Source organism: Sceloporus undulatus, chromosome 2, assembly GCF_019175285.1.
Source record: "Sceloporus undulatus isolate JIND9_A2432 ecotype Alabama chromosome 2, SceUnd_v1.1, whole genome shotgun sequence".
In the NCBI taxonomy this organism is placed as follows: Eukaryota; Metazoa; Chordata; class Lepidosauria; order Squamata; family Phrynosomatidae; genus Sceloporus; species Sceloporus undulatus.
In genome coordinates this window covers 95034922-95061228 of record NC_056523.1, presented here as the reverse complement: position 1 = coordinate 95061228, position 26307 = coordinate 95034922, and the positions used below count along the sequence as shown (strand labels likewise).

Here is a 26307-nt window from a genome sequence, read left to right as displayed (position 1 = left end):
AGTAACCGCCAGTCTTCAAATTCTAACTAGAGCCAGTAGAGTGTTTGCAAGTTCCAAGGGGAACATCAATGGCAGTGATCCTGAGACTTTGTTATCCAGCTATTCATTTGGCAAAGTAAGTATGGTTTCCCCTTAAGAATAAAAAAATGAGTAAGACTTAGACCAAGCACAAATTGTTGCCCTGTCCACTATACATTTGCTACTACATTTACAATTTATTCCACATACAGTCCCATTTTCAAGATGCTTCATATTTATGCCTAACTTTTGAGAACATAAGCAAAAGAAGAGACTTGGTTTTATTATACGTACCAAACAGAATTACTTTTCCTACAGTAACCAGAGTTCAGTGAAATAAGAGGTAGCAAAGTTAGCTCATAGAGGTAAAAGCCCGCCTTTCTATTATTTCAATTGAGCATTTGGTATTGGAGATAATCAAGGACGCAGTCATGGTTGTAAATATTGCAGTGCCCTCTGGACGCTTTCTTAATTGAAGTTTGTCTTTACAACTAGTATTTTTGAATTACATAAAATGTGGTGGCTCCTAACTTTGTGTTTAATGCAGTCAAAAACAAAGTTGCATATCTGGGGTTTGCATTTTTCTTTTGTCCCAGTGCACAAATAACTGGATTTGTTTCTCTTGTAGCACCCAGAAACTTATTTTTATTTCTTTGGCTTTAACAGTTTTTCTCACATTGTTTTTATGTTCTTGGAAATTCCATGCATTATAGGCAATGTGAGACCTCGATTGACTCATAGTAGAGAGCTAGAAATGAAAACTACCCTTCAGGAACTACTGATCTACATCATTTTCTTAACAGATTTGTGTATATGTAAGTCTGTGAAAATGGGGTAATTTACTATGGAACTTTTCCTCAAAATGTTATTTTGTATCATATTTTCATTACAATAAATGCCCATATATATATATATATATATATATATATATATATATATATATATCTCAGCCTGCCCAGAAAATAAAATGTTTGCCAACAGTAATATACATCTACTAATATCATGTTTCTTGGTTTCTTCAGCCTTTGAAGTAGTAGGAAGGAAAGTGAGTGATTATTAGGAAAGAAATTTGATTTACAGTAACATTTTAATACAAAAAATGCTGGAAAGTGAATTTTTGGTTATAAATCCATTTTTCCATAGCAAAAAAACGGTGGGTGGAAGATTAAAAGGTCCTTTCTGATAGAATGCCTATGTTCACAGAGACCAGAGAAAGAGGAATGTTAGAGGGGTGGGCAGGAAATACAGAAATACATGCTACATGCTGTCCCCAACCAAGTCTTGACGGGATTGCACCTAGTTGTCATAGGCACTTACTTTATGAGTCAGTGACCAGACTTGCTTTCTCCCACACAAGCTGATGTAGTAATTTTAAAAGTAGAATAAGTGTACTGTGTAAACAAGGATATGGCACATAACTAAACTCTGATTTCTCTTTTTAGTGACATTTGGTATGGTGAGCACAGATATGTACTACCTAAATAAAGTTATGTTAAATCTCTTCCTGGAAACTCCTTTATCAGCTACAGATAAAACTGACTTCACAACCATGGCCAGCATTACAGACTATTGGCAGGTAAAGTTTTCTTTATGTACCTTTGCTATTCGGGGAATTATATAGAGAACATATATAAAACTGTGTGGCTGTGTAGAATTTTGCCACTTTTATAAACTAGTGGCTTCATATCTATCTTCTGTCAGCAACTTTTAAAAAAGCAAAAACAATTAAGACTCTATAATGACAAAAAAGTGCCTCACAAAAAACGACAACAGCACTTGTCTCTTGCATCAAAATGTTCAAAACCAAGCTACACACAGCACAGTGTTTCATGTACAGTATCAGAAATTGTTAAAATAGTCCTGTAAGCAGGTTGACCAGATGTCTTTCTTTTCCAGGAAGAATTCCAAAATGTCCTGCATTTTGAGCATAACTAAGAAGCATGCATGTATATTTCTGTTAGTATGTTTAGCAGTTATTTTGTAATATCCTATATTTTCTTGAATAACCTATTTTTATGGTGCTTTGTCATCCTTTGTGCTTATGACATTTGGTCACCCTGCATGTAAGCACCTTTGAATAGAATAGAGGAAGAACAGAGGAAGGGATGACTGTGCTTGTGGTTGAACTCCTATACAAATGTACTTGGGAGCAAGATTTAGGCCCAGTACAGATGGGCCTTTTAGCACTTAAGGAATATGTGCTAGGGATGCCTCAGGGTGTCGCTTACAGATGCTCCGCAACCCTAGCACATATTCCGTACATCAAAATGGCGGAGCCCTGTACAGATGGGCGCCGCCATTTTGATGCAACGGATCCTTAGTGTCTACACGTCGCGTAGCAAAACAAGGCACGGGCAGACCGCCTAAGTTATCCAGTGAGAGTTACCTCTGAGCAGACATACACAAGGCCACTCTTTAAATGGAATTTACGGTGTCTTTGAAAACAATACTGAAGGACACTGCTATACCTGTTACTTTGCACTTTAGCTCCATTGGTTGTATTATGGCAGCCAGATTATATATATAAACATTTTAGATAAAAAATAAAAGAGTTGCAGCTACTGACTTTGAGCTGGTACAGACCAGCACAATATGCTGACCTCGTGGGGACATGGCATTTAGATGGCACAAGCCCCGACGCCACCCCCATGCCAGCATCACGCCACTCGCCCGATCACATGGGAGGCAGCATTGCAGTGTTCTGGTGGTGCGGTGTTTATATGCCACACTCTGCAGGAGCACCGCAAAGCTGCCACTGCAGCAAAAAAGGCAGCTTATTTTCCAGCCCAAAAAGGAGAGACATTTTGCAGCTCCTTTTTGGGCTGGAAAAATGTTGGATTGGGGCCGCAGCGCATGGTTGCAATCAAAGGGGCGGTGTGAAGCCGCCCCTTTAGGGCCATTTGTGTCGGCCCCTAGTTCCATTAAATGAAATATTAATCTCTGCTTATTTTGTATAATGTAGTTTCTAGAAGGACCACTACTGGATGGCCTTTTTTGGAACTCATGGTACAATGATAATTCCACATCGCTACATAAAAACAGCAGTCACATCTACTATGAGAATTTACTATTAGGAGTACCTCAGATTCGGCAACTAAGAATCCGTAACAACACGTGCTCAATCTATCCCTCTTTCCGGGCATTTATGAAAGTATGTTATGGTCAATACCGCTATACATATGAGGATAGAGAAAGCTTTGGCCTTAAGAACGATTCTGCGTAAGTATGGAAACATTTTATCTTGCATTCTTTTGTCTTGTTTTACAATACATTTTAAACATGTTTTAAATGTTTTAAGAATAAAATTAACAGTGGTATTACTTGTTTAGGAAGTATTAGGAAGTATTGGGAAATCCTGTTATCATACTGTCCTGTGTAAATTATCAGAATTGCATATTCATGGTACCTAAATGGGACACTGGCACACTGGCTTTTCATGGAACTGTGTCATAACACATTCAGCCTATACTCCAAAGTGAGGATCAAACTAGATGAGACACTACGTAAAAATTATGAATGGATTTTAAAGGCACATAGAAGACATGAAGGGGATGATCTGGATCAGGATCCTGGTGGGGAAATGAAAGTTAAATCTTTGCCCTGTACTGTGGTTCCACTCTGGATCCTCCCACTCACATGTTTATTCTTTGTACTGGAGCAAAACTTTGATTGATAGAAATTGCCAGTTTTCTTCCCATGCAAGGTATAGGTGTTCAATCCACTATTTAGTTTTAGTAATCAGAAAGTTGGGATTGATTGAAAACATTCAAATGGAGAAAAAGTGCTGTCTCTGAACTCAAGTATTCCCTTCCCTTTACTTCAACAGGTGGCATTATTCTACTTCTACCACATTGTCTCCATGGCACTGGGGCCTCATTGGTCTATACAGTAGTGGAGGATTTATGTTCACCTTGCCCAAGTCAAAGGAAAAAAGTTTAGACAAACTCTTGTTTCTCAGGGAGCATAGTTGGATTACCAGAGGGACAAGGGTCATCTTCATTGATTTTTCAATGTATAATGCCAATGTTAACCTCTTCTGCATAGTCAGGTGAGTTTTTCCATTCTCCACTCTTGAAATCCATTTTCAGAAAGCATCTGCTGTGGTACCTATCTATTCAGGTGTTATCTGAGGGAACTCCATAAAGTTCTGAGAAACAACCATGCCTGCATGAATTTTTTACATCTTCATAGAGATACATTTGCAGGCTTGAGTTTACTTGATGCCAGTTTTCATGTAGAACCCATCCCCCTTGCCTTCAGGAATAACAATCCTCCTTCAGTGGGGATCATCCCCTCTCTATGCTCTCCTGGGAAGCCCCTTTTCCTCTGTCTCCTTTCCCTCTTTCCACTATTGGGTCTGACCCTTGGAGAACTTAATGACTTTATAGTCATTCATACATACCTTCCAGTTTTACCTTTACAAACAGTAATAAGAAGACACCCAAAAGAGTAGTGAAGTTGTTAAATATAACCAATATTTTCTGTGGTCTCTAATTCGACATCATCAAAATCATAGAAATGATTAGTACAAAGTATACCTAGGTTTAAAAATAAAATGTAAATTCCAGATGGTACTGCTGGAGGACTTAGGACCAATATCTTGGTTTTTGCCCAATATTTCTTGCAGGGTTCTATTCTGTGCCCTGCTCTTGCGTTTTTAATTTTTGATAAACAGTTTTTATTGATTTTACAATACAAATTCCAGTCCCTGGTACAAAGAATGTAAATACATAGGGAAATCATAGAATATATTCCAAAGGCAATCTAGTTCAGTCCTCTACTAATGCAGGATCCCACCACTAAAGTACTTTATAAGAGGTGAGTACCTAACCTCTGATGGAATTAAAGTATCAGTGACCGACAATGGCATGAATGACAACATATATGCAAAAAAAATGTTTTAAAATGAAAAATAAAAATAGATAAATACACAAAATTTAAGGTAGCTTCAACTTTGTTCTGTATAGTTCATTGGAAAAATTAACACACTTTGTGGTTACTGTGAAAAAAGCATATATATAAATCTGTATTCAGCCACATTTGTAATAGCATGTACTATATAAATATCTGGTTGTCTTGAGTTCCAGTTCTGCAAAAATAGAGGAATATAAACAAACAATTCCTACCCCTACCATAAGAGTACCACTGATTCCAGAATGTTTACTGAATTGTGTAAATAGTATAGAATAATGAACACTTGTTATTAGAACTAATACACCATACCATTTTCAAAACCTGGGAAAAAATTAACCTATCCTAACATCTATGATTTTTAAGAACAGCGGCTAGAATGATTCTTCTATGGGATATACAGACAACATCCTTGTTTATTTTAATTTTACAGACTCGTTGTGGAATTTCCTGCAACAGGTGGTGTAATCCCTTCCTGGCAGTTCCACTCTGTGAAGCTTCTCAGATACGTCACCTATTATGATTATTTCCTGGCCTCTTGTGAAGTCATATTTTGCCTTTTCATCTTCACTTTCATTATTCAAGAAATTACAAAAATGAAGAAGCTGAAAAAAGATTATTTTAGAGATGCTTGGAACTGGCTGGACATATTACTGCTCCTGGTAAACCTCAGTTTATCTCATATGTATATAGTATTTTAATAATTTTGGACCAAATGATAATTTGTACATGCTAAGTAAAAAAAAAAAAAAAAACAACACCTGAAATGTGAGTAGAGAATAAGGGATAAAAAGTGAGATCAGGTCTAGCAGTTCTTCTCTCCTCTGAGGCCTGGACCAAGGCAGATGGACTGGAGGGAGGGCTCTGCTTCTAAACGATCAATTATGGCAGAAGAACATGAGTTATGTGTTTTGAAAAATAAAAAGACTCTTCATATAAATTTTTTAAAAAATATGTATATAGAGAGAGACAAACAGGCAGGCTTCTCAGATTCCACCAAAACATTAGGAAGAACATCCTGACAATAAGAGCTGTTTGACAGTGGAATATGCTGCCTTGGAGAGTGGTGGAATCTCCTTCTTTGGAGGTTTTTGAACAGAGGCTGGATGGCCATCTGTTAGGGGTGCTTCGATTGTGTATTCTTGCATAGCAGGAGGTTGGACTGGATGGTCCTTGTGGTCTCTCCCAATGCCATGATTCTATGAAACATAGCCAACTATATTGTTATAGTTTTTAAAGTCTTTATTGTTCAAACATTATAGCTTTGTAAATTTGATTAACTACAGTCTAAGGATAATGTATGTCTATGTGTGTGACTGATACAAGAAAAGTATAGAATGCACCCTTACAAAACTTTGTGGGCTTTTTCCTGTCCAGTTGTCTGTATTTGCGATTGCCTTCAATGTTTACAGAACAGTTGAAGTGTCCAGGCTAATGGAAAATTTGCTGTCCAATTCAGATGCTTATCCAGACTTTTATTTCCTTGGATTCTGGCAGACCCGTTATAATAATATGATTTCAGTGAATGTCTTCTTTGCATGGATAAAGGTACTGTCCCCAAGTAATCATATTATCTCTTTATGTGACTCAGGGCAAACATTTAGCATGTAGTTACGAGCCCAGTCTGTATTGGATCTGTATGGGAAAGGGTAGGAGGAAGACCTTTAACATTTGGCTGTTCCTGAGATCCCAGTCCACATAATGGACATCATGAAATTGCTATTTATATTCCCCCAAAGCAATGTGTTTCCTTTAATATCTCACTTTAGAAAACTCTAAATTGCAGACAGGTAGATCAAGGCTATAGCAGCAGGGAAGGGTTGAAATTTCCCTGCTTTGGGGGGAGGGTTGAGGCATGGCTGAGAAGGAAAAGAACAACAACCCCATTGCACTCACTCTTGTCCTATTGATTATGAGCCCAGGATTATGAGCTCCATGCCTCCAATATATATTGACCAAAGGTACGCTATTCATTTTAATAACTCACTTCTTGACAAACTTGATTGCAGATGTGAGAAATACAGACCAACTTTAATTTGTCAGAGAACAAAAGCTTAATGCTTGATAAAATTCCCTGATGATAGAGGTTCTGGGCTGGATTGTGTCACCTGTAGGTACTTTTGAACAAAGATGCAGTGGAACAAGACATAGTTTGTCCCTGGGATCACCACTTTTAGTATTTTGAGTTGCCATATGGAAGAATAGTTCTGGAGTGGGAGTTTGTGAGAAGGGAACAAATAATACCCCTCACTCTATGAGGGAGCTGGGGATGTTTAACCTGGAGAAGAGAAGGTTAAGAGGTGATATGATAGCCCTGTTCAAATATTTGAAAGGATGTCATATTGAGGAGGGAGGAAGCTTGTTTTCTGCTGCTTCAGAGAACAGGACCCGGAACAATGGATGCAAGCTACAGGAAAAGAGATTCCACTTCAACATTAGGAAGAACTTCCTGACAGTTAGGGCTGTTCGACAGTGGAACACAATCCCTCGGAGAGTGGTGGAGTCTCCCTCCTTGGAGATCTTTATGCAGAGGCTAGATGGCCATCTGTCGGGGATGCTTTGATTTGGCTTTCCTGCATGGCAGGGGGTTGGACTGGATGGCCCTAGTGGTCTCTTCCAACTCTATGATTCTATGATTCTATTGGTCCTGATGCCTGTAGTCATGACCCAGGCTGTGGTTCTGCATCCCTATTTTAAAATAGGACAAAACAGATGGAAGTAGTATACACATCCTCTCTGTGTTTGTATTTTGTTTTACTTTAGGGTAAATGTGCTGTGTTCAAATCCAGTTATTTAAAATAAAATAAATAATAATAATAAAAAAAAGAGTCAGGGTAAAGGACATATCACTGAATTTCTTTGTATGGCTTTCTCTTTCTGCTCTGCTGAGTTACTCTCACTCCTAGGAGTTTATCATACGGAGGAAAATGGGAAGTTTAAACAGGGTTTATCCTGTAAAAATCGCACATTATTATTAAATCACAATTAAGATTTTCACACATATTAGTCATTATTCTGGGAATAACCAGGCAATAAACAGCAACAAATCATTCACAGGAAAATTCCATGAATGATTTGTTGCTGTTTATTGCCTGGTTATTCATGGGCTAATGGTACTTTAATTGCTTTTCAGCATGACATCATGTGAACACCTTTATCATAAGTGCACAATTTTCATGAGATATTCCCGAGATAATGGCCATTTAATCGCAACATCATGTGAAAATCCTAATTGCAAACGCACAATTTTCATGGGATAATTCCTGTTTATACTTCCAGTTGTCCCCGTGTAATAAAGCCCCTATTCTTTCCCCCTCTACTCTCTTTCTGCCTCTGTATGATAGTCCACTCTGTGTAAACAGAATGGTAAGGGCCATACAGCTGAATGGCTGTTCGTGTATACCTGGGTTCCCATCTCAGGAAGGAAGAGGATGGATGAAAAGTCTTTCTTGGCAGGGAACCAGTGCCCACAAGATGCCCTAACTAAATGCTTCTGCTGCCATTTTCTTCTTGGGAATACCTGTGCCTATGTCCTGTTTCATGGTGGGCACCCTCCAAGGGCTAGCAAGCAGCATTCAACAGAAAGCAAGAAAGTTTGTTGAGGGCAATCCAAAAGTTGGGAGAAGATAGTCCAAATTCTGAGCAGATCTGTCAGATCAAGCATCAAGGAGAAGACTAGCAAAAGTATAGAAGTAATTTGTAGCAACCTTCCTTTTCCAGAACTAAGATCTATGAAGCCCAACTCTGGTGCCTCAGTTGCATTTCATGGGACCCACTATCTGGTCTGGAACCACAGGAATAGCCAAATGTTGGTTAAAAATAAATCCCGTTCCGGGAAAGCTCTGCTTATGAGAGCTTATGCTTATGAAAGCTCTGCTTTCTCATGAGAGGTTATCCTTACAGATGAACAGTCTTTCAGATAGTGTCTTGGGCTCACAGGAAGTCCTGACTTGTCCTCTGACTTGCGGGAGAGGAGTTTTGAGTAGTATGTGGTTTCGTAGAGTTGCATGAGTGTGGTCATCCTCTACATGTGTAGTAAAACTGGCCCTGATGCATTCCAGTTGAGGCTTTTGGGAAATAGTTTCATATAGTAGTTTGTCCTTCCTCCATACTCACAGTTGATCAGTCACATTTTACACCACCCTGTTGAATGTTAGGTAACCCATTTTGATGCATCCCACTCCCACCTGCCCCCCCCTGCCAAAATGCAAAGTTAGTCACTTACTATGAGATTTCATTCTAGTTTGCTGTTAAGAAGGAATCAGAGCCACCTCTTGTAGCAGTGACTTTGAAGTTTATCGCACCTGCCTTTTTCCAGTTCCGTTCACATCCCCAAAACTTTTCATTTGTTAGATGACATGAGAATGGGTGTTATCGCATTGGGCCTTCCATTCGCGATGCAAACGTACCGAGAATATGTGCTATCTCACCTCTTTATTAGCTTACTTGCTAATTAGCTTACTTGCTGTTCACCGCTATGATCTTTGGAATAGCGGTATATAAATAAAACAAATTATTATTATTATTATTATTATTTATTTGTCAGCCCATAGTGCATGACATGTTACCCTATTGTTACAGAGATGAGAACACATTTTATCGTACCACTGTCTCCTCTTTCCGCCAGCATTCTGTTTGGTTTTTTTCCCTTCCACTCTCTGTGCATGTGTCATTTGTAAACAGGTGTTGGCACAAACTGCTACAGGAAGACATTAATGCAGTTTCCCATATCCTTGTCTACAGCGATAGTTGTGATGGATTCCATTATAGTTTACTCAGGCCTTCTGCACTCAATCGAAAGTTTATTGGGGATGGAGAAGGAAAGTCAAAGAGGGCAAAAAATTATTGCTCGTTTTTTATTTCAAAGTTTTGAGAGGTGGGATGCCCTTTGTGATATTCTTTCCAGTTATGATGATGGCATGCTATCAGGATGTCCACTTTCCTACATTTATTTGAAATTTTAACCACATCTCTCCTGAAATATATATTTAAAAAATGATAGGGAACAGCTTATCTAGCAATACAAAAAGTATTTCATGACATAGGTACAAAATGTAATGCTCTGAATGGTGAGATTAGGAAGCACGTCTGTAGTGAGGTGTTACATATGACTGCCTGTGAGCTGTATGAGTACTGTGTGCAAATGGGGATTCGCAATAATATCCATTCCATTTAAGTACACATCCAAGACCCCTAATGTACTGAAAAACGTGTGCGATAAGCTCCTTTGTCTTTGTCACTATAATACCAAGTGAACTACTTTATTTCTTACCTTTCTCAAGCTTCTTAACTTACAGTATGTATTCTCCAATGTTATATTACCTCTACTCTGTATTATATCTACTGTGTATTAACCATCATTATGAGGAACTAGCAGATGAGAACTAAGTGAGCAGTATCTAGGCCAAGAGAGAGAGAGATTGCGAGAGAGAGAGAGAGAGAAGGAAGGATTACCCCATTTAGTGCCTCTTTTGTACTAAATAAAAATGAAACCTTACAGTGAATATCCAACTTTCCATTTCAGTCCTAACATTTGTACATTTTAATATCAATTTCCTGATAAATACATGAACACTGTTTTAAACTGTTTCCTATAAAGTCCTACTTTAGGCTTTAGTTTTATACATATATTTCTGTTCTCTTACAGATATTTAAATTCATAAGCTTTAACAAGACCATGACTCAGCTGTCTTCTACTTTGTCCCGCTGTGCTAAAGACATCATAGGATTCGCCATCATGTTCTTTATCATCTTCTTTGCATATGCACAGTTGGGTTACCTGGTATTTGGATCACAAGTGGATGAATTTTCCACTTTTCAGAATTGCATGTATGAAGCCATCCAAATTGTCTAGTATTGTGAGTTAGAGCAGCACTTTTCTCTGGCATGCTAGAGGGCAGAGAAATTTGATTGTGGTATATTGTGCAGGCTCATGTGCTGCGTGACAGAGTGGGCGCCAGTCACTGCTTCCAGCTTCTGCCAACCTAGCAGTTCAAAAGCATGTAAAAGTGCAAATAGATAAATAGGTACCACTTCAGCAGGAAGGTAACAACATTCTGTGCTGTCATGTTGGCTACAGAGTAATCTGTGACAACACTGGCTCCCTCAGCTTAGTAACGTCAGTGAGCACCGCCTCATACAGTTGGATACTCCCAAACATTTAGAAACATAAAGAATATTTAAAGGGGGATTATGGTGCTGGTGATTATGATTTACCCTTTGCTTTTCTCCCAGAACTGGGACTAGTATGCATTATGGTCGATCCTGGAAATCCAAGAGTACTGTACCTAACGTTAATCACATTTTCTACCTTTATTGTGTTATTAAATATATTCATTCCCTTGCCCCTTCTATGAAGACACACTATTCTGAGTTCATATTGCATTTATGCAGTCAACCTCCTTCACTTAATTGCCCTACCCTTTTGAAACTGTACTTTATTCTGTGAAGTCAAAGGATTTCATGGCCGGCATCCATAGTTTTTTGTGGGTTTTACGGGCTATGTGACTCTTCTAGAACATGGCCACATAGCCCGAAAAACCAACAAAAAAACTATATACTTTATTCTCTTGATTTGCCACTGGCTTACTTAACAATATTAGGAAACTAGGTGAAGACTGAAAAATATTTTTTTCGGCCCAGCTTCCATAATGTCTGCTTTGCAACCTTAGCATAGGTAACCTGTTGATTGCTATGAATACATAGCTTTAAATTTAATACAAAGGGTAAAATGTAATTTACAATCCACTTTTCTGTATGTTTACTATGTACCTACTGTGTTCATTGTGGTTTATTCTAGTTAACTGCATAGGACTGCAACCTGTACATAAACTGTGCAAGAAAATTGTATAGCAACAGTTTCTATTTTTTTTCCCCTCTGTCAAGTTTTACCCAGTTTCGTATTGTTCTTGGAGATTTTAACTTTGCCAGTATAGAGCATGCAAATCGAATTCTTGGGCCAATTTACTTCATCACATTTGTATTCTTTGTGTTCTTTGTACTGCTGGTAAGTGCTATTTTAATTTTTTTCAAATTAAATACAGTGTATTAAAAAGTAAGAATAAGCTTAAGAAAAAGAAAAATATACCTTAAAATTAATAGTGCAATCTGTGTGTGTCTCTTCAAAGGCAAGACTCATTGTGTTCAGTAGGACTTGCAATACAGTTCCAGATGATGGGGAAGACATCCTGCACCAAACCTCTATTAGAGCACATCTAAAATTCTAGCTCACAACATTAGAACTTTCATTTGTCTAAATTAGGAAAGAAAGGGATATTCCTCTGGAAGCAGATTTGTTTAGGTATCTCTTTGGCTGGAAAAGGAAGAAGGCACAGATAAGACACCATGAACATGAGTCTCAGCTCAGCAGCATGAATTGTACATGTGCACAGGTAGTGCCATTCAGAAAACTGGTCATTCAGCTATTCAGGTCAAGGTGATGGTGGGGGTGGAATTGGATTAGCTCCCTTACTCCCCCTACTCCTCTCGTTGAATTTGTTTGTATATTCCTTCAAGTCACCTTTTGACCTTTGCTGACCCCATGAATTTCATAAGGTCTTCTTAGGCAAGGAATACTCAGAGATGGTTTTGCCAGTTCCTTCTTCTGAAGTACAGCCTACAGCATCTGGTGTTCATTGGGGGCCTCTCATCCAAGTACAAACTAGAACTATCCCTGCTTAGCTTCCAAAATCAGATAGGATTTGGTGGCTTTAGTGTATGTAGGCCCTACTCCAGCAGTGAAGTATATGATCTGCTGCTGCTCATGTGTAACCAGATTGGCAGATCTGTTTGTTGCTATTCTGATTCTTTACCTTCAAGTCACGATAGTGAGAATATTCTTAAAATGCACCTTGGGTAAAGTAAAAACCTGGGAATGTACCTGGAAATAAATCTTATAGAACTCAAAATGCATTACTTCCAAGTAGATGGGCACCCACCAATGGCACTATATCTTTGTGGTTTTCCTTTGAGGCAAAAGGCTATGCTGGCAGGGTCTCCCATGTCAGACTAAATGGACCAAACAGCTACTGAGCAGCAGCAGTAGTGAGGGATTGGTGACATTGGTGGAGGATCTCTCAGAGACAACGGTGGTGGCACTGTAGCTAATTCTTGTTAGTACTGCACAGAGGGTGGCATAGTAAACTTCCTTTTGAAGATCTTTTACCATGAAAACTCTGTGACAAAACAATCCACAGTGAAACAAGAGACAGTGCCAGAAGATTAAACTCTCAGGTCAGATGGCACTCAGCAAGCTACTGGGGTAGAGCAGAGGACAACTGTGAGTAGCACTTTGCTAGTTATAAAACTAGACTCAAGCCAAAAGGATGTTCAGAATTTTGACAGAATTTTGCAAGGCAAACAGTTTGCTCATCACAAACACATTCTTCAAGCAACCCAAGAAGTGACTGTATACATGGACATTACCTGATGGACAATTTAGAAATAAAATATCTACATAATCAGAAGCAGAAGATAGAGAAGCTCCATTTTTGGGGGGAAGAACAATTACAGGAACATATTGTTCTGTGTTAGTCTGGAATATCAGTATGCAAAGGGATTTTGCAGTATCTTTGAGAGTAACGGTGTGAAAGAAGTTGTAGTGTGGGCTTTTATAAGCAGACCAAGGGCCAGAACAGACAACCCTGTCCCTGATCCGGTGTTTTTCTGGGCCAAAAAGAAGCTGTAAAATGCTGCTCCTTTTTGGGTCAGAAAAAAGCCACTCTTTCTGCTGCCATGGCAGCTTTTTGGTGCTCTTGTGGCATGCAGCATCTAAACACCATGCTGCCAGAGTGCCGAAAAGCTGCCTCTCCATGAACAGTGGGGCAGTGTGATGCTGGCTTCGGTGCAGCATTGGGGCATGTGTCATGAGTACGCCATGTCCCCACACTGCTGGGAAGCCGGCACATTGTACAGGTCTGTACCAGCCCATAATCTACAAAAGCACCACCTCTTTTGCACAATTAACTGCAAAGATGCTGCAGGCAAGATTTGTTCAGAGGAAGTTTGTTATTGCCTTCTCCTGAAGTTGAGAGCTGTGACTTGCCCAAGATAATAATGCTTGGTAAGGTAGAAGGTATTAGGAAAAGAGGAAGACCTCATTACAAATGGATTGACTCAGTGAAGGAAGCCATGGCTCTGAGTGTGTAAGACTTGAGCAAGGCTGTTGATGATAGGATGACTTGGAGGTCTCTCGTTCATGAGGTTGCCATAAGTCGAAGTTGGCTTAAGGACAGTTTTAATAAGAACAAGAATTTGGCATTGTGTTCTGCTAGCCTTATTTTTACCTGCTCAATGCTGTTCAAGTTAGGTCCCACTTTTACTAGTATTCCTGTAGACTTTGAAATTTAGAGAGACTTGCGCATCACTCACTATGCTTTCTATGATATTATTCTGCTGCTGAAACATTCAGGGATGTCTCTTCATTTTAGCAGTTTCTACAGTACTAAACTTAGTAATGACTTGGTAATGAGTCAGGGAAATAGAGAAGAGTTAAGGGACAAGAAGAGGAATAGAAAATGAGGATGATCTATAAATGTTTATCGGGAGGGGAGCTAACTTTACTTGTCTGATGACTAGCCCCCCTGGTTTAAAAGATTAAATCAAGAGTTGTAGGGTGAATGGTGGTATGGAGTTTTAAAAATAGTTTGTTTTGTTTATGTTGCTGTACCAGTTTACTTAGATGAGACTTGATGTTAGTGATGGAAATAACTAAGCCAAATTGTTTATCTAAATGCAGGCATGATCGTAACATGCAGTCTATTTTTTTTTCCAATTATGCACTGAGACTTAGAAGATAAGACAACAAAATTATAGCTGGGTATCCCCTCCTATTTCCTCCAAATCAATCCAGTTATGTGGACATAGGATGTATTTCTAAGACAGAAGTCTAATGAATATTTACTTGGAAATATACAGTATGCTGAAATTTCTTGTCAGACATTGCACACCTTACATCAGTGAAAAAACTCTGTCACTTATGATGAGTAGAACCATCTGCTTCATGAGCTTTAGCCTGCTGTCCCTCCTTGTAAACAGACTAGTGCTAGACTGTCATGCCAAGAAGCAGTTTCAGCAGTTCTGAGTAGATTTTTTGTGGGTAAGAAAACCAGCTTTCTCTTTGAAACAATAGCTTACACAAAGAGATCTATTCATCACTAAAGTACACTTGACACCTTTTATTTCAAGTAGCAACCTTGTATTGAACAACTATCCTTGAAGTAGATGTCTTCACATCCATGAAGAGCATTTCACTGGAGGATATATCTAATGGGAAATAGCAGGTACAGTCAGTATATTAGTATGAAGACAGTGGAAGGAGCCAACAGCCAGTTATAAATGGTTTGTAAAATGAATAAAAATGAGTTCATGTCAAGTATAAGCAAGACATAGCCCTCTTCCAATTTGGATACATTTTCATTCTTACCCTTAGCATCTTGCACATTATTGATTCTAATGATTGTTTTAATGTTCTGTTATATTATTTTGGTTGCATTGCTTTTAAAAATAATGGTATCGATTAAATACCTCTTGAGATCTCTGCAAGACATTCATTCTCTGGTTTTATGCAGATTCAAAATTCTTCTTTTTTGCACAGAATATGTTCTTGGCAATCATTAATGACACATACTCAGAAGTGAAAGCTGACTTTTCAGTTATCCCAAGCAGAGATTTTGAGATCAGTGACCTTATTAGACAGGTAAGAATCTGAAGTCGTTTTAGCAACAAAATAATGTCTACTTTGATGGGATATTGTGCACTTTTTTGACCTGTAAAAACACTTTTATCCTGTCCCATTTTCTTTTAACATGTATTTTCTAAGATATTACCTGCAGTGAGCACTATACACACAACATAAAAGAAGTACAGTGGTACCCCGGGTTACGAAAATAATTCGTTCCGCCGCCGCGTTCGTAACCCGAAATGCTTCGTAAGCCGAAAAAGCCATAGGCGCTAATGGGGAAAAGCCGCGATTTCGTGCGAAATAGCGCCGAAAAGCACCAAAAAAATTTTCGTAACCCGAAAAAACCTTCGTAACCCGGAACAGTTTTTTCCTATTGATTTTTTTCGTAACCCGGAAATTTCGTAAGGCGGCGCATTCGTATCCCGGGGTACCACTGTAGTGTGTATTTTGCATAGCTCCTTAATAGCACAAATTGTTCTAACAGTACTTAGAGTTTTATGTGGCATATTGACTAGAGCAGATCCCCTTCACATAGTTGTATTTACTTGAGAATGGGTGATGCCAATTAATCATTTACCATTCTTGCATATGCAGTCCTCCCAACTGGAAAGGGGCAAGCACTTCTTAGCACATCCTTGTGGGTAATTTCTCTCTTGATCTATTTAAAATCTGATTATTCTTAAATTAAAACATGATCTTCTACCATCTGAAGAACAGAATTCCATACCCTTTAAATTATGGGTAATTTTACTCCATTTTGCTTCTGTTAACCCTTTTACCTATTACATACTCTTCAACTCCAAGCTGTCTTGGATGAAACCGATTATCTAGACCCATTTCAAACTGGCTTCAGGACAGGCTTTGGGGTTGAGACTGCCATGGTTGCTTTGACTGAAGATCTGCGTCTGAGCATCGACAGGGGCAGTGTGCCCCTGTCGGTGCTCCTAAACCTCTCAGCGGCTTTTGATATGATAGATCATGGCATCCTCTTGGATCGCCTGAGGGGGCTGGGAATTGGAGGCACTGCATTGCAGTGGTTCCATCCCTATCTCTCGGGCAGATCCCAGAGGGTGCTGCTCGGGGACAGTTGCTCCAGTAAAAGGGAGCTCACCTGTGGAGTCCCGCAGGGTGCTATTCTGTCCCCGATGTTATTTAACATCTATATGAAGCTGCTGGGTGAGATCATTCGGAGTTATGGAACTGGGTGTTATCAGTACACTGATGACACCCAAATCCATTTCTCCATGTCTCGTTCGTCGGCCTCGAATTCTGATGGCATCTCCTCTCTCAATGAATGTCTTCGGGCAGTAATGGGCTGGATGAGGAAAAACAGATTGAGATTGAATCCAGACAAAACGGAAGTGCTCACGGTAACGGCCCCGAAACCAAGAATTGGGTTGCAACCTCCAGTCCTGGATGGGGTCACACTCTCTGTCAAGAACTGTGTTCGCAGTCTGGGGGTGCTCCTTGACTCGTCGCTCCTGATGTCGAACCAGGTAAATGTGACAGTCAGGAGCGCCTGTTATCAGCTTTGGCTGATACGCCAGCTGCGCCCTTTTCTGTAAGTAAGGGATCTTGAGACTGTTGTGCACGCGCTGGTAACCTCACATCTAGACTTCTGTAATGCGCTCTACATGGGGCTACCCTCGTGCTTGGTCCGGAAACTGCAATTAGTACAGAATATGGCAGCCAGAGTAATTTCTGGAACATCCATGAGGGACCATATTACGCCAGTTCTAAAGTCCCTCCACTGGCTGCCCTTTAGCTTCCGGACCCAGTACAAGGTGTTGGTTATCACCTTTAAAGCCCTAAATGGCTTGGGTCCAAACTATCTTTGGGACCGCCTTCTCCCCTATAATCCTCCCCACGCACTCCACTCCTCTGGGAGAGGCCTACTTCAGCCACAAAAAATCTAGGCTTTCGACTACCTCCCAGAGGGCATTTTCCATCGTCGCCCCTAGACTGTGCAATGGCCTGCCGGATGAGATCCGTCTACACTGGTACCCCGGGTTACGAAATTAATTCGTTCCGCCGCCGCTTTCGTAACCCGGGATACTTCGTAAGCCGAATAGCCCATAGGCGCTAATGGGGAAAAAGCCGCGGCTGTGCCGCGGCTCCATTTAAAACAGCGCCGGCTTTTTTTTCGCAACCCGGGGAAACCTTCGTAACCCGGAAATAATTAATTAAATATTTTTTTTTCGTAACCCGAAAAATTCGTAACGCGGCGCGTTCGTATCCCGGGGTACCAGTGTACTTACATCCTTAGACAGCTTTAAAAAGGCTGTTAAGACAGATCTCTTCTGGCAGGCCTTCCTAGAATAGAGAAGCCGACCTTAGAAGAATGTCTGGGAAAGATACTGCTGTTCCCACTGATTGTTTGCGGGTGTGATGTTGCTGACTTTTGGGTCAGTTTTTAACTTGTACGTTTGTTTGTGTATTTTTTGTTTTGTGCCTTGTTAAATACTGTATTGGATTTAATACTTTTTTAAGGAGGGGCGGGTATTAGGGATTTTATATGTTCTGTATTTTTAACGTTGTTAGCCGCCCCAATTGTTCTCAGAGGGGCGGGATACAAATAATAATAATAATAATAATAATAATAATAATGTAAAATTACTCTGTAGCTTCTTGACCATATTTCTCTTTTTTCTCATGGCTTCTCTAGTGTTTCATTTCATGCTGGGAATGCAAACAAGCAACTGCTATATTTTATATTTTATATGTTTTATTATACCACAATTTTTTGTCCCACCAGTTTTTAGTCCATACTGAAAATATTTTGTACCAGCCAGAAACCAATCAAGATAGGCGTTGGGCTGAAGCTCATGGCCTGGAAGAAGCGGCTTCTGGCCGCTCAGGCTCCGATTGTGCCAGGACTGTGGCAACTGCATGGTCTGCTTCCAAAGTGGGCCATTGCTATAGTCCCAAATGGGCTGCCAGTAGGAGTGGATTTAATCCGCTCCTAAAATGTCCAGCTCTTGCCCTGTAAGCACAGCCGTGGCGTGGCTTCCAGCTGCTTTGGAGGTGTGTGTCATCTAGATGCCATGCCCCCAAAGCTGCCAGAAGCCACTTTATTTGGCTTGTGTGTTTTGGGCCATTAAGGGGAAGATATATCCCCTGTGAATAACATGTTTTTTTCTCTAGCCAAGGGATTATTTCAAAGATAAAAGCTTCAGCAGTCAGACTTGCAAATTCAGCCCATGTTTACCTTCCAGCGACCAATCACAAAATAAAGCATGCTGCATATATTCTTCCAGCTTTCTAAGAATTCATAGACCCCGACATCTTGCTGTTTTGTGACATTTTAGTTGCTCATAAGATGTTGCCCTACTGCAATTTTCTGATATTGTCACTTAGCTTGGTTTTTCATATTGTTCTTAGAGTTACAACAAAGCTCTAGTCAAACTCAAGTTGAAGAGGCAGACATCACAGACAGAAGACTTATACAGCTTGAAAAGGTAGATAGAAAAACTAATGTGTTCTGGTGCTTTTGTTTTTAATTTTCTACCGATTTAACTTCCACAGGTCAGACTAATAATGATATCATAGGCTGAGGTTAGCTGGAGCTGCTCAAAGCCTTCTGCACAGGGGGAGGATAAGACCTCAATGTACAGCTAGCTAGCAGCATATTTCCACATAAGCAGGCAGAGAGCCTACATTAAGAAGGCAGAGTATAATTATTACAATGCTCATGGAGAGTGTGGGCATGAAGGAACACCTAGTTATGTTGTTGTTGTTTTCTGTTTTTGTTGTTGGATGCACTGGGCATTCCCCCGCACCCCTGCCCTGCTTTCCACTGGCAACACAATAGCTGTGTGGGAAAGGGATGGCACCAAGATCTTATGAGGATTTAAGTTACAGGAGCTCCATCCCAGATCCAGTGTGGCAACCCTACTCTTAGCACTTTTCCTTAGAGCTACATTATAACTTCCTCGGAATATGGTGGAGTCTCCCTCCTTGGAAATCTTTAAACAGAGGCTGGATGGTCATCTGTTGGGTATGCTTTGATTGAGAGTTCCTGCATGGCAGGGGGTTGGACTGGATGTCCCTTGTGGTCTCTTCCAACTCTATGATTCTATGATCTGCCCTGCCTCCCTCTGAGACTTGACAGCTGTGTGCATAGGGGTAGCACCTTGTGCTCCATTCATAAAGAGATATACATAAGCTTGTGTTTTACCTCACCTTATTCTATGGGGATAGGTTCCATATAAGCCATAGTTGGGGATAAAGATAGGTCACAAGTGAATTCTTTATTGTTGCAATGATAAATGGTTTATTGAAGTCAAGTGACAAAACATCCACTGAATTAAATGGAAGCAGATTGCCCAAGTTGGAAGAAATGGGAGGGGAAATTTACCCCAGCCCAAAACAAGATAGAATTAGGACCAAGCTAGAGGTTTTAAGAAATGTATTACAGCTGTTGCAGATCCATTACTATTTTTCTCATCTCCTAATTTCTAAACTCAGCTGTCCCCAACAAGATTGCAATTCCTAGCAAAGGCCACTAGATGCATATGATGAGACACCAGATTTGGAAAAGCTACTGGAAGACACCAGATTTGGAAAAGCTACTGTTGTTAAAGTGGATACATGTTATGCACTTCTTGTATTTAGTGTTTCCCTACTTGTTACACTATGTCATTTGGCTGCTGTATGCAAGGCACAAGGAAATGCTGGATATAATGACAAGGTGTTATGCATCTGCTTCAACTCGACAGTAAATATTGTGTGATGAGAGAAATGCATTAGCTATATTTTTTGTTAATATTTGGCTTGACCCCTCACTTCATCTGATTTGATCAGTCACTGTGTCACAAAATTATGCATGCCCTCCCTCCGAAAATAAAATTAATTTTATATCTATTTCACTTGAGCTTTTATTTTAGTAAATGTAGTTTACCAGTGTTTCTTCCATTTAGAGAAGATTAAAGAAGCTGTATTTAATATGGCTTTTTGTTGTGTTTTCTTCCCTTGTATGCCTTTTAGAAAAGGACAGTCCGCTTCCAGAGCAGATGTTTCCAAGGCTTTCTCCAGAGTAAGTAGTGTGGATAGGATATGAATCATATGCTTCTATTTTCCATGTTGAACTCAGTCCAAGCAGTGAACTGCAAGGAAACATCATGGATTGACTCTATTATGTAAGATGTAATATAAATGGCAATGCAGTTTAAAAGTCTTTTATGCCTCTGGAATAGTTTGGCCGTCTCTGTGTAATGAAAAGCTATTGGCAGCTTTCTTTTATAGCAGTGTTTCTGTGCAATTTCTTCAAAGCATCTGAAGTTCTCACACTTGAGCAATCTGTAGTTGCAAATAGTTACTTACATGGTGACATTTTAAAATAGGTGCCACAACAGGTGGCTCCAGAACCAAACCTAAACCCCAGAAGAATGGCAGATGGTCCTTCTGTTGCCTTGCCAATATAAAAATAAAATAGATAATTATTATGAGGGGAGCAGGAAGTCACTGTGGCATTGATAAGAGAATTTGTGGACAAACTACTTTTGGGTTTGTATGTTTTTGAAAGGTGAACCTTTGGCTAGTTAATGTTTATTTTAGTGGTCCACTGAAATTTATCCTTACTGACTATGGGTGGAATTTTCTCAGCTGCATTGCTATGTAACTACCACATTTACATAGCTAAGTAGTGTCTCTTGGCCTGACCCCTCTCCCCCCCCACCCCCGTCCTTATTTACTGGGCAGCAGCTGCTGTGATCAATGAGAATCTGTTCCTCTGTTGATTGGAAAGCAGTTCACTGATTTTCCCACTTCTTTCATGAACAGTCTCCATTGCAACAGGGCCCTTGTTGCAATTCTCCTTGCATCTTTGATCAGAGTGGTTGCAGTCTACTAAATGGGGACTGGGGGATTATCACAGTCCCAGTGTATTCCCTGAAGCAGTGAATTTGTAGATATTGGGTAAGTGAACCAGTCTCAAAGGTGTAACTCATTACACATTCATAATTTCCTCTGTGAATTCCAGCCATTGTCTTCTTGTGTTCTGTACTATAGTCCTCCTGAGAAGACATGCTCTCATACAGAATCAACATGTGACAAAAAAAAATCTAACTGGTGATCCAAGAGGGCAACAACTGGTCTTTTCTCCTAGCTTCAGAACTGCTGCAGGATGCTGCTGGGCGCCTGTCACTCTCCCCTGGAACTAAATGATCATAAGAAGTGATCTCATTTTAGGAAGATGCCTTCCGTGGGTGACACAAGAAGTAGCTCAATGGAACTACATAGATAGTGGGTTATACTCTGCCTGTTTGATGCAGGATCTTGGGCATTATCTCCCACCTGTATCAGTTCTGATTTTGGCCAGTTAATCAACCCAAACAAATCTACACAAGTGTTAATCACCTCTTGTAATGCTGGAACAAAAGGCTGAGGTTTGCATAGAGAATAATTTAAAATTCTAAAGAGCTGTACAAAAGTCATGAATATTATTTTATCTAATGCTGCAGGCCAGTGGGTGGATAGCAGGGCAGCTATGAAAGAACTAGACAAGATTCTTAAGTGCAAAAATATAAAACTGAATGCTAAAGTTAGAATCATCCAAGCCACATTATTCCTCACTATGTATGGTTGTGAGAGTTGGACAGTGAAGAAAGTGGATAGAAAGCAAGCAACTCATTTGAGATGTGGAGCTAGAAAAGAGTGCTGAGGATAATGTGGATGGCCCAAAGGACAATCAAATGGGTTCTAGAACTGATCAAGCCAGAACTTTCCTTGGAAGCCAAGTAACTAAATTAAATCTGTCATACAGTACTTCAATCACATCATGAAAAAGCATGACTCAGTAGAAAAGACAATGATGCTGGAGAAGGTGAAGGGCAGTATAAAGAGAGGAAGACTGCACACCAGATGGATAGACTCAATCAAGGAGGCCACAGCTCTGAGCTTAAGCAGAGTGCCCTGAGGACAGGGGCCTTGAAGATGTCTCATTCACAGGGTCGGCATGAGTCGAAGTCAACTTGAAGGCAGTTAACACACAAACACACAAGCCAGTAGTTCCATACCTAAGTCAAATATAAGAGGGGGAAAGGACAGCCATGTCCGATATCAATTTCATACAGATATGGTGCATTAAAAATATCAGTCAATGCAAGGGATCATAAAAGCAAATGAATCTGAATAAATTTCAAATATTTTGGAAGAAAAACAAATTTAGCCAAAGTATCAAATTTAGCAAAGTAGCACACTTTGTCAATATATTTATTTGAATACTTTTCCAGTGAAAAAATATGGCTTAATTGGATTTTTCACTATTCAAAATAACCAGTTCAACAGTTAATCTGAGACTTGAAATTTACCTATGTTGAATAAATCCTACCTGACTAACCTACAAAAGTCTATTAACAAAAAACAGGTGATTTGTTGTTGTTTGTTTGTTTACCATCAGTGTTTGTTTAAAAGATGCCCCAAACTTGCACATTAGGTATGGTCTTTCTAGTTCTTGGAATTATTGTAATATAAGCCCCGTATAATGAACATGAGAGAACCAGACCCAAAAATATCATTATACAAATGATGCAATTTTAGAATTAAAAAGTCTGCAAACCCTTTATACATTTAATAGGAAACCATGGGAATGGGAATAATGATTTGCAGGTAGGGATGATTGGTACATCCCTGCATGCAGGTTGCTTCAGCACAGAGGAATTCTTTCTAAATTTCTTGTGTTTAACCATATTCGTGCAGAATATAATTTAGACTACTTGGATTACAAATTGGGTTTTCTGTTTCATGGGGAAACAGTTCTAAAATGCACCTGCTGAGCTGTCCAGAGTTTCTGCCCTGAAAGGCTAACTAAAGCAAATAAAGTTAAATAAATTAAAATAAAGTTTCTATCAACTCATTCTGTGAGTTTTTCAGAAAGTTCTTTACTTAATGCTACATTTCACCATTTTTTGCAATGTTGTTCTAGAATCAGCACATTTATCCAGGCTTGCATATACTTGGTCCTTCAACATCGTGCTTGTTTATGTGGATCAAAATCAGGCACTTATTTTAAGAACAGAATATATCTTGCTGTCTTAGGTTCCTCTTCCTTTTTCTCTTTTGTGTGTATTTTCTGTAATAAACTTACTTAAGAAATAGTATGGCACAGCATGCTAATAGAGGGGACATGGCTTGATGGTGGGGATTTTTCCTTTTGTAAGTGATGTGCACTCTCTCTGTGTCTCTATACAGGATTTCAGCAGGAAGACAAGAGCTCAGACTTCCACATCTTCAGGAGGTCTTGATTCTGTTTCTCACCGGGAATTCCAGAAGTAGGCTGAAGTTTATTCTACAATCCCAGTACTGTAGTCTTCAATTTTCAGATCCTGAATCCACCTTTAGATGAAAAATCCATCTGGGGTTCACCTCTTAATTTCTGTTACCATATGTTTGTATGTAGTATTGTTATTACACCACCTTAGGCTAGGCTTTGATATGGATGATGCTACCCTATTAGCTAATGACTAGGGCTTGATGAAAAGAACAGCAGCATAAGAACAGTGATGCTGACCCAAAGCACTATTTTATTGTGGCAACAGGTAACAGTAAAGATGGAGAAAACCATCTCCATCACCATCAAAACTGCCCTATCATGAGCAGCTTGGGATCCAACCAGGCAACTATATCTCCTGACAACCTTTGGTGTAATTCTCCTGTCAGCATAGCACCCATTGACATTTTATCATTGCCTATCCTGGTGTCACCTTTGTGAGTGTATTTGCCAGTGTATCCTGGCCAACAATATTGTAGCCATTGAATTAACAAAGGCAGCCATTCAATTACATGCTCACCTGAATAGGCAGCCTCTATTAAGGATATAAGCCAGTATGGTGTAGTGGTCTGAGTGTTAGACTCATAGGACTCTGGTATACCAGGGTTCAAATCCCCACTCAGCCATGGAAACCCACTGGGTGACCTTGGATATCACATTCTCTCAGCCTCAGGAGAAGGCAATGGCAAACCTCTGAACAAATCTTGTCAAGAAAACCCCATGGTAGGTTTGCCATAGGGTTGCAAACCCTAACTGGAAACAAATTAGTGCTGGGCGACTTCAACATCCATGTTGTGACTGCCCTTTCAGGAGTGGCTCAAGACTTCCTGGCCTTCATGACAACCATGGACCTGTCCCAAGTAGTATCTGGCCCTACTCATGCTGCTGGGCATTCTCGACCTTGTTTTCTGTGCTGGGTGGGGTGGTGATGATCTTGGTGTGGTGGAACTCTCCACAGTTCCATTGTCATGGACAGATAATTATCTGGTCAGGTTTAGACTCACTGGGACTCAGAACCTCTGCAGGGGTGGGGGACTGAATAGGATGGTCTGCCCCAGGAGACTGATGGATCTAGAAGGATTCCTGAGGGCTCTTGGGCAGTTTCCTATCACCTCAGCAGGTAATTCTGCTGAAGTCCTGGCTAACCTTTGGAATGAACAAATGGCCAGGGCAGTGCACACAATCGCTCCTGAGCATCCCCTCTCACGGAGTGGAGCCAAACCAGCCCCCTGGTTCTCCAGGCAGTTGATGGTGATGAAACAAATGAGACGGAGACTACAGCGATGTTGGCGGAAGACTCAGAGTGAATCTGATTGAACACGAGCTAGAGCCTATTTGAAAGCCTATTCTGTGGCAATGCAGGCAGCAAAGAAATCATTTTTTGCTACCAGCATTGCATCTGCAAGGAGCCGGCATGCAGAGCTGTTTCAAGTGGTCAGGGGTCTTTTACACACTCACCCTCAAGTGGAGGATGCAGACCACTCAGAGGCTCACTGTGAAGAATTTGCGCAGCATTTTGCAGATAAAGTCACTCAAATCCGCTCAGACTTGGATGCTACAGAAATACACCCTTTAACAAGAAAGAGAGCTGCTGCGGAAAAGCGTGATAAAATTGCTACGAAATTGCTAGGAAGAGATACAGAACTTGAGAAAAAAGATAAGGACCGACTTACCTCCACAAAATTTGTCCTCTGTTCCTGGTAAAGGGGAAATTGGATACTGATTGCAATGATACTGATGAACATGATGATGACTTTTTTCAAGAGCCGAAGCAGCTCTCTCAAGTTCTCCTCTGACCATGGTGGCAAACTTGTGGGATGAGTGCACCCTCTGGCATGCGGAGACATTTTGAAGGGCTCACGGAGAAATGGGACGGTGGGGGGAGAAAGGAGGAGGTACACACCTGTTCCTTTCCCTTCCCTATCCTCTCATGCCTTTGACTGCCTCTCCAGAGGCCGGGTGACGGAGAGGAAGTCCTGTCCCCAGAAGTCCCATGCCCCTCCGGAAAGTCCACCCCCAGCACTGGGTAACACCCCTTGACAGAACTCCATTGAGTTTGAGTACTCGGTCCCTAAAAAGTTCGCCATCACTGTCCTAGGGGGTTATGCAGCCTCCTAGCCTTCCACGGTTGCCAAACAATACTGCAAACTCAATCCCTTTTGTGCATGAACATTTTCTTGAGGTTTAATTTCTTTCCTCCTCTTCACTTTTAGGCTCTCCAGATATGTTGCAGAAATGGAGAAACAACTGAAAGATGTGACATTTAAACTTAATGAGATTATGAAATCTATGTCCAGATGAATTGATTCACCAAAAAGACTAAAGTAACAAGCGGTAAGAGGAAAGGGCTAGTTTTATTATGGGACTTAAGAGAGGCTTCGCTGAATCAGCAGATACAGCATCAGACACATACCTCCTCTATCTTAGT

At 40.2% G+C, this 26307-nt stretch overlaps 1 protein-coding gene across 6 annotated transcripts in view; it reads left to right on the top strand.

Annotated features, from left to right (window-relative positions):
- PKD2L2 (polycystin 2 like 2, transient receptor potential cation channel) overlaps positions 1–26307 on the top strand; it is a 32623-nt gene that overhangs the window by 2304 nt on the left and 4012 nt on the right. For 2 of the 6 annotated variants that reach the window (XM_042454323.1, XM_042454326.1), the window contains exons 2-14: positions 732–833; positions 1461–1594; positions 2981–3237; positions 3845–4066; positions 5363–5591; positions 6307–6477; positions 10577–10758; positions 11815–11935; positions 15524–15625; positions 18992–19068; positions 20588–20645; positions 23801–23880; positions 26093–26213. In XM_042454323.1, coding sequence (XP_042310257.1) covers positions 732–833; positions 1461–1594; positions 2981–3237; positions 3845–4066; positions 5363–5591; positions 6307–6477; positions 10577–10758; positions 11815–11935; positions 15524–15625; positions 18992–19068; positions 20588–20645; positions 23801–23880; positions 26093–26180 — 1823 coding nt within the window. In that variant the 3' untranslated portion in view covers positions 26181–26213. Of the gene's footprint in view, positions 1–30; positions 834–1460; positions 1595–2980; positions 3238–3844; positions 4067–5362; positions 5592–6306; positions 6478–10576; positions 10759–11814; positions 11936–15523; positions 15626–18991; positions 19069–20587; positions 20646–23800; positions 23881–26092; positions 26214–26307 lie in introns of all 6 variants that reach the window. The other 4 variants (XM_042454329.1, XM_042454328.1, XM_042454327.1 and 1 more) reach the window with 4 other exon arrangements.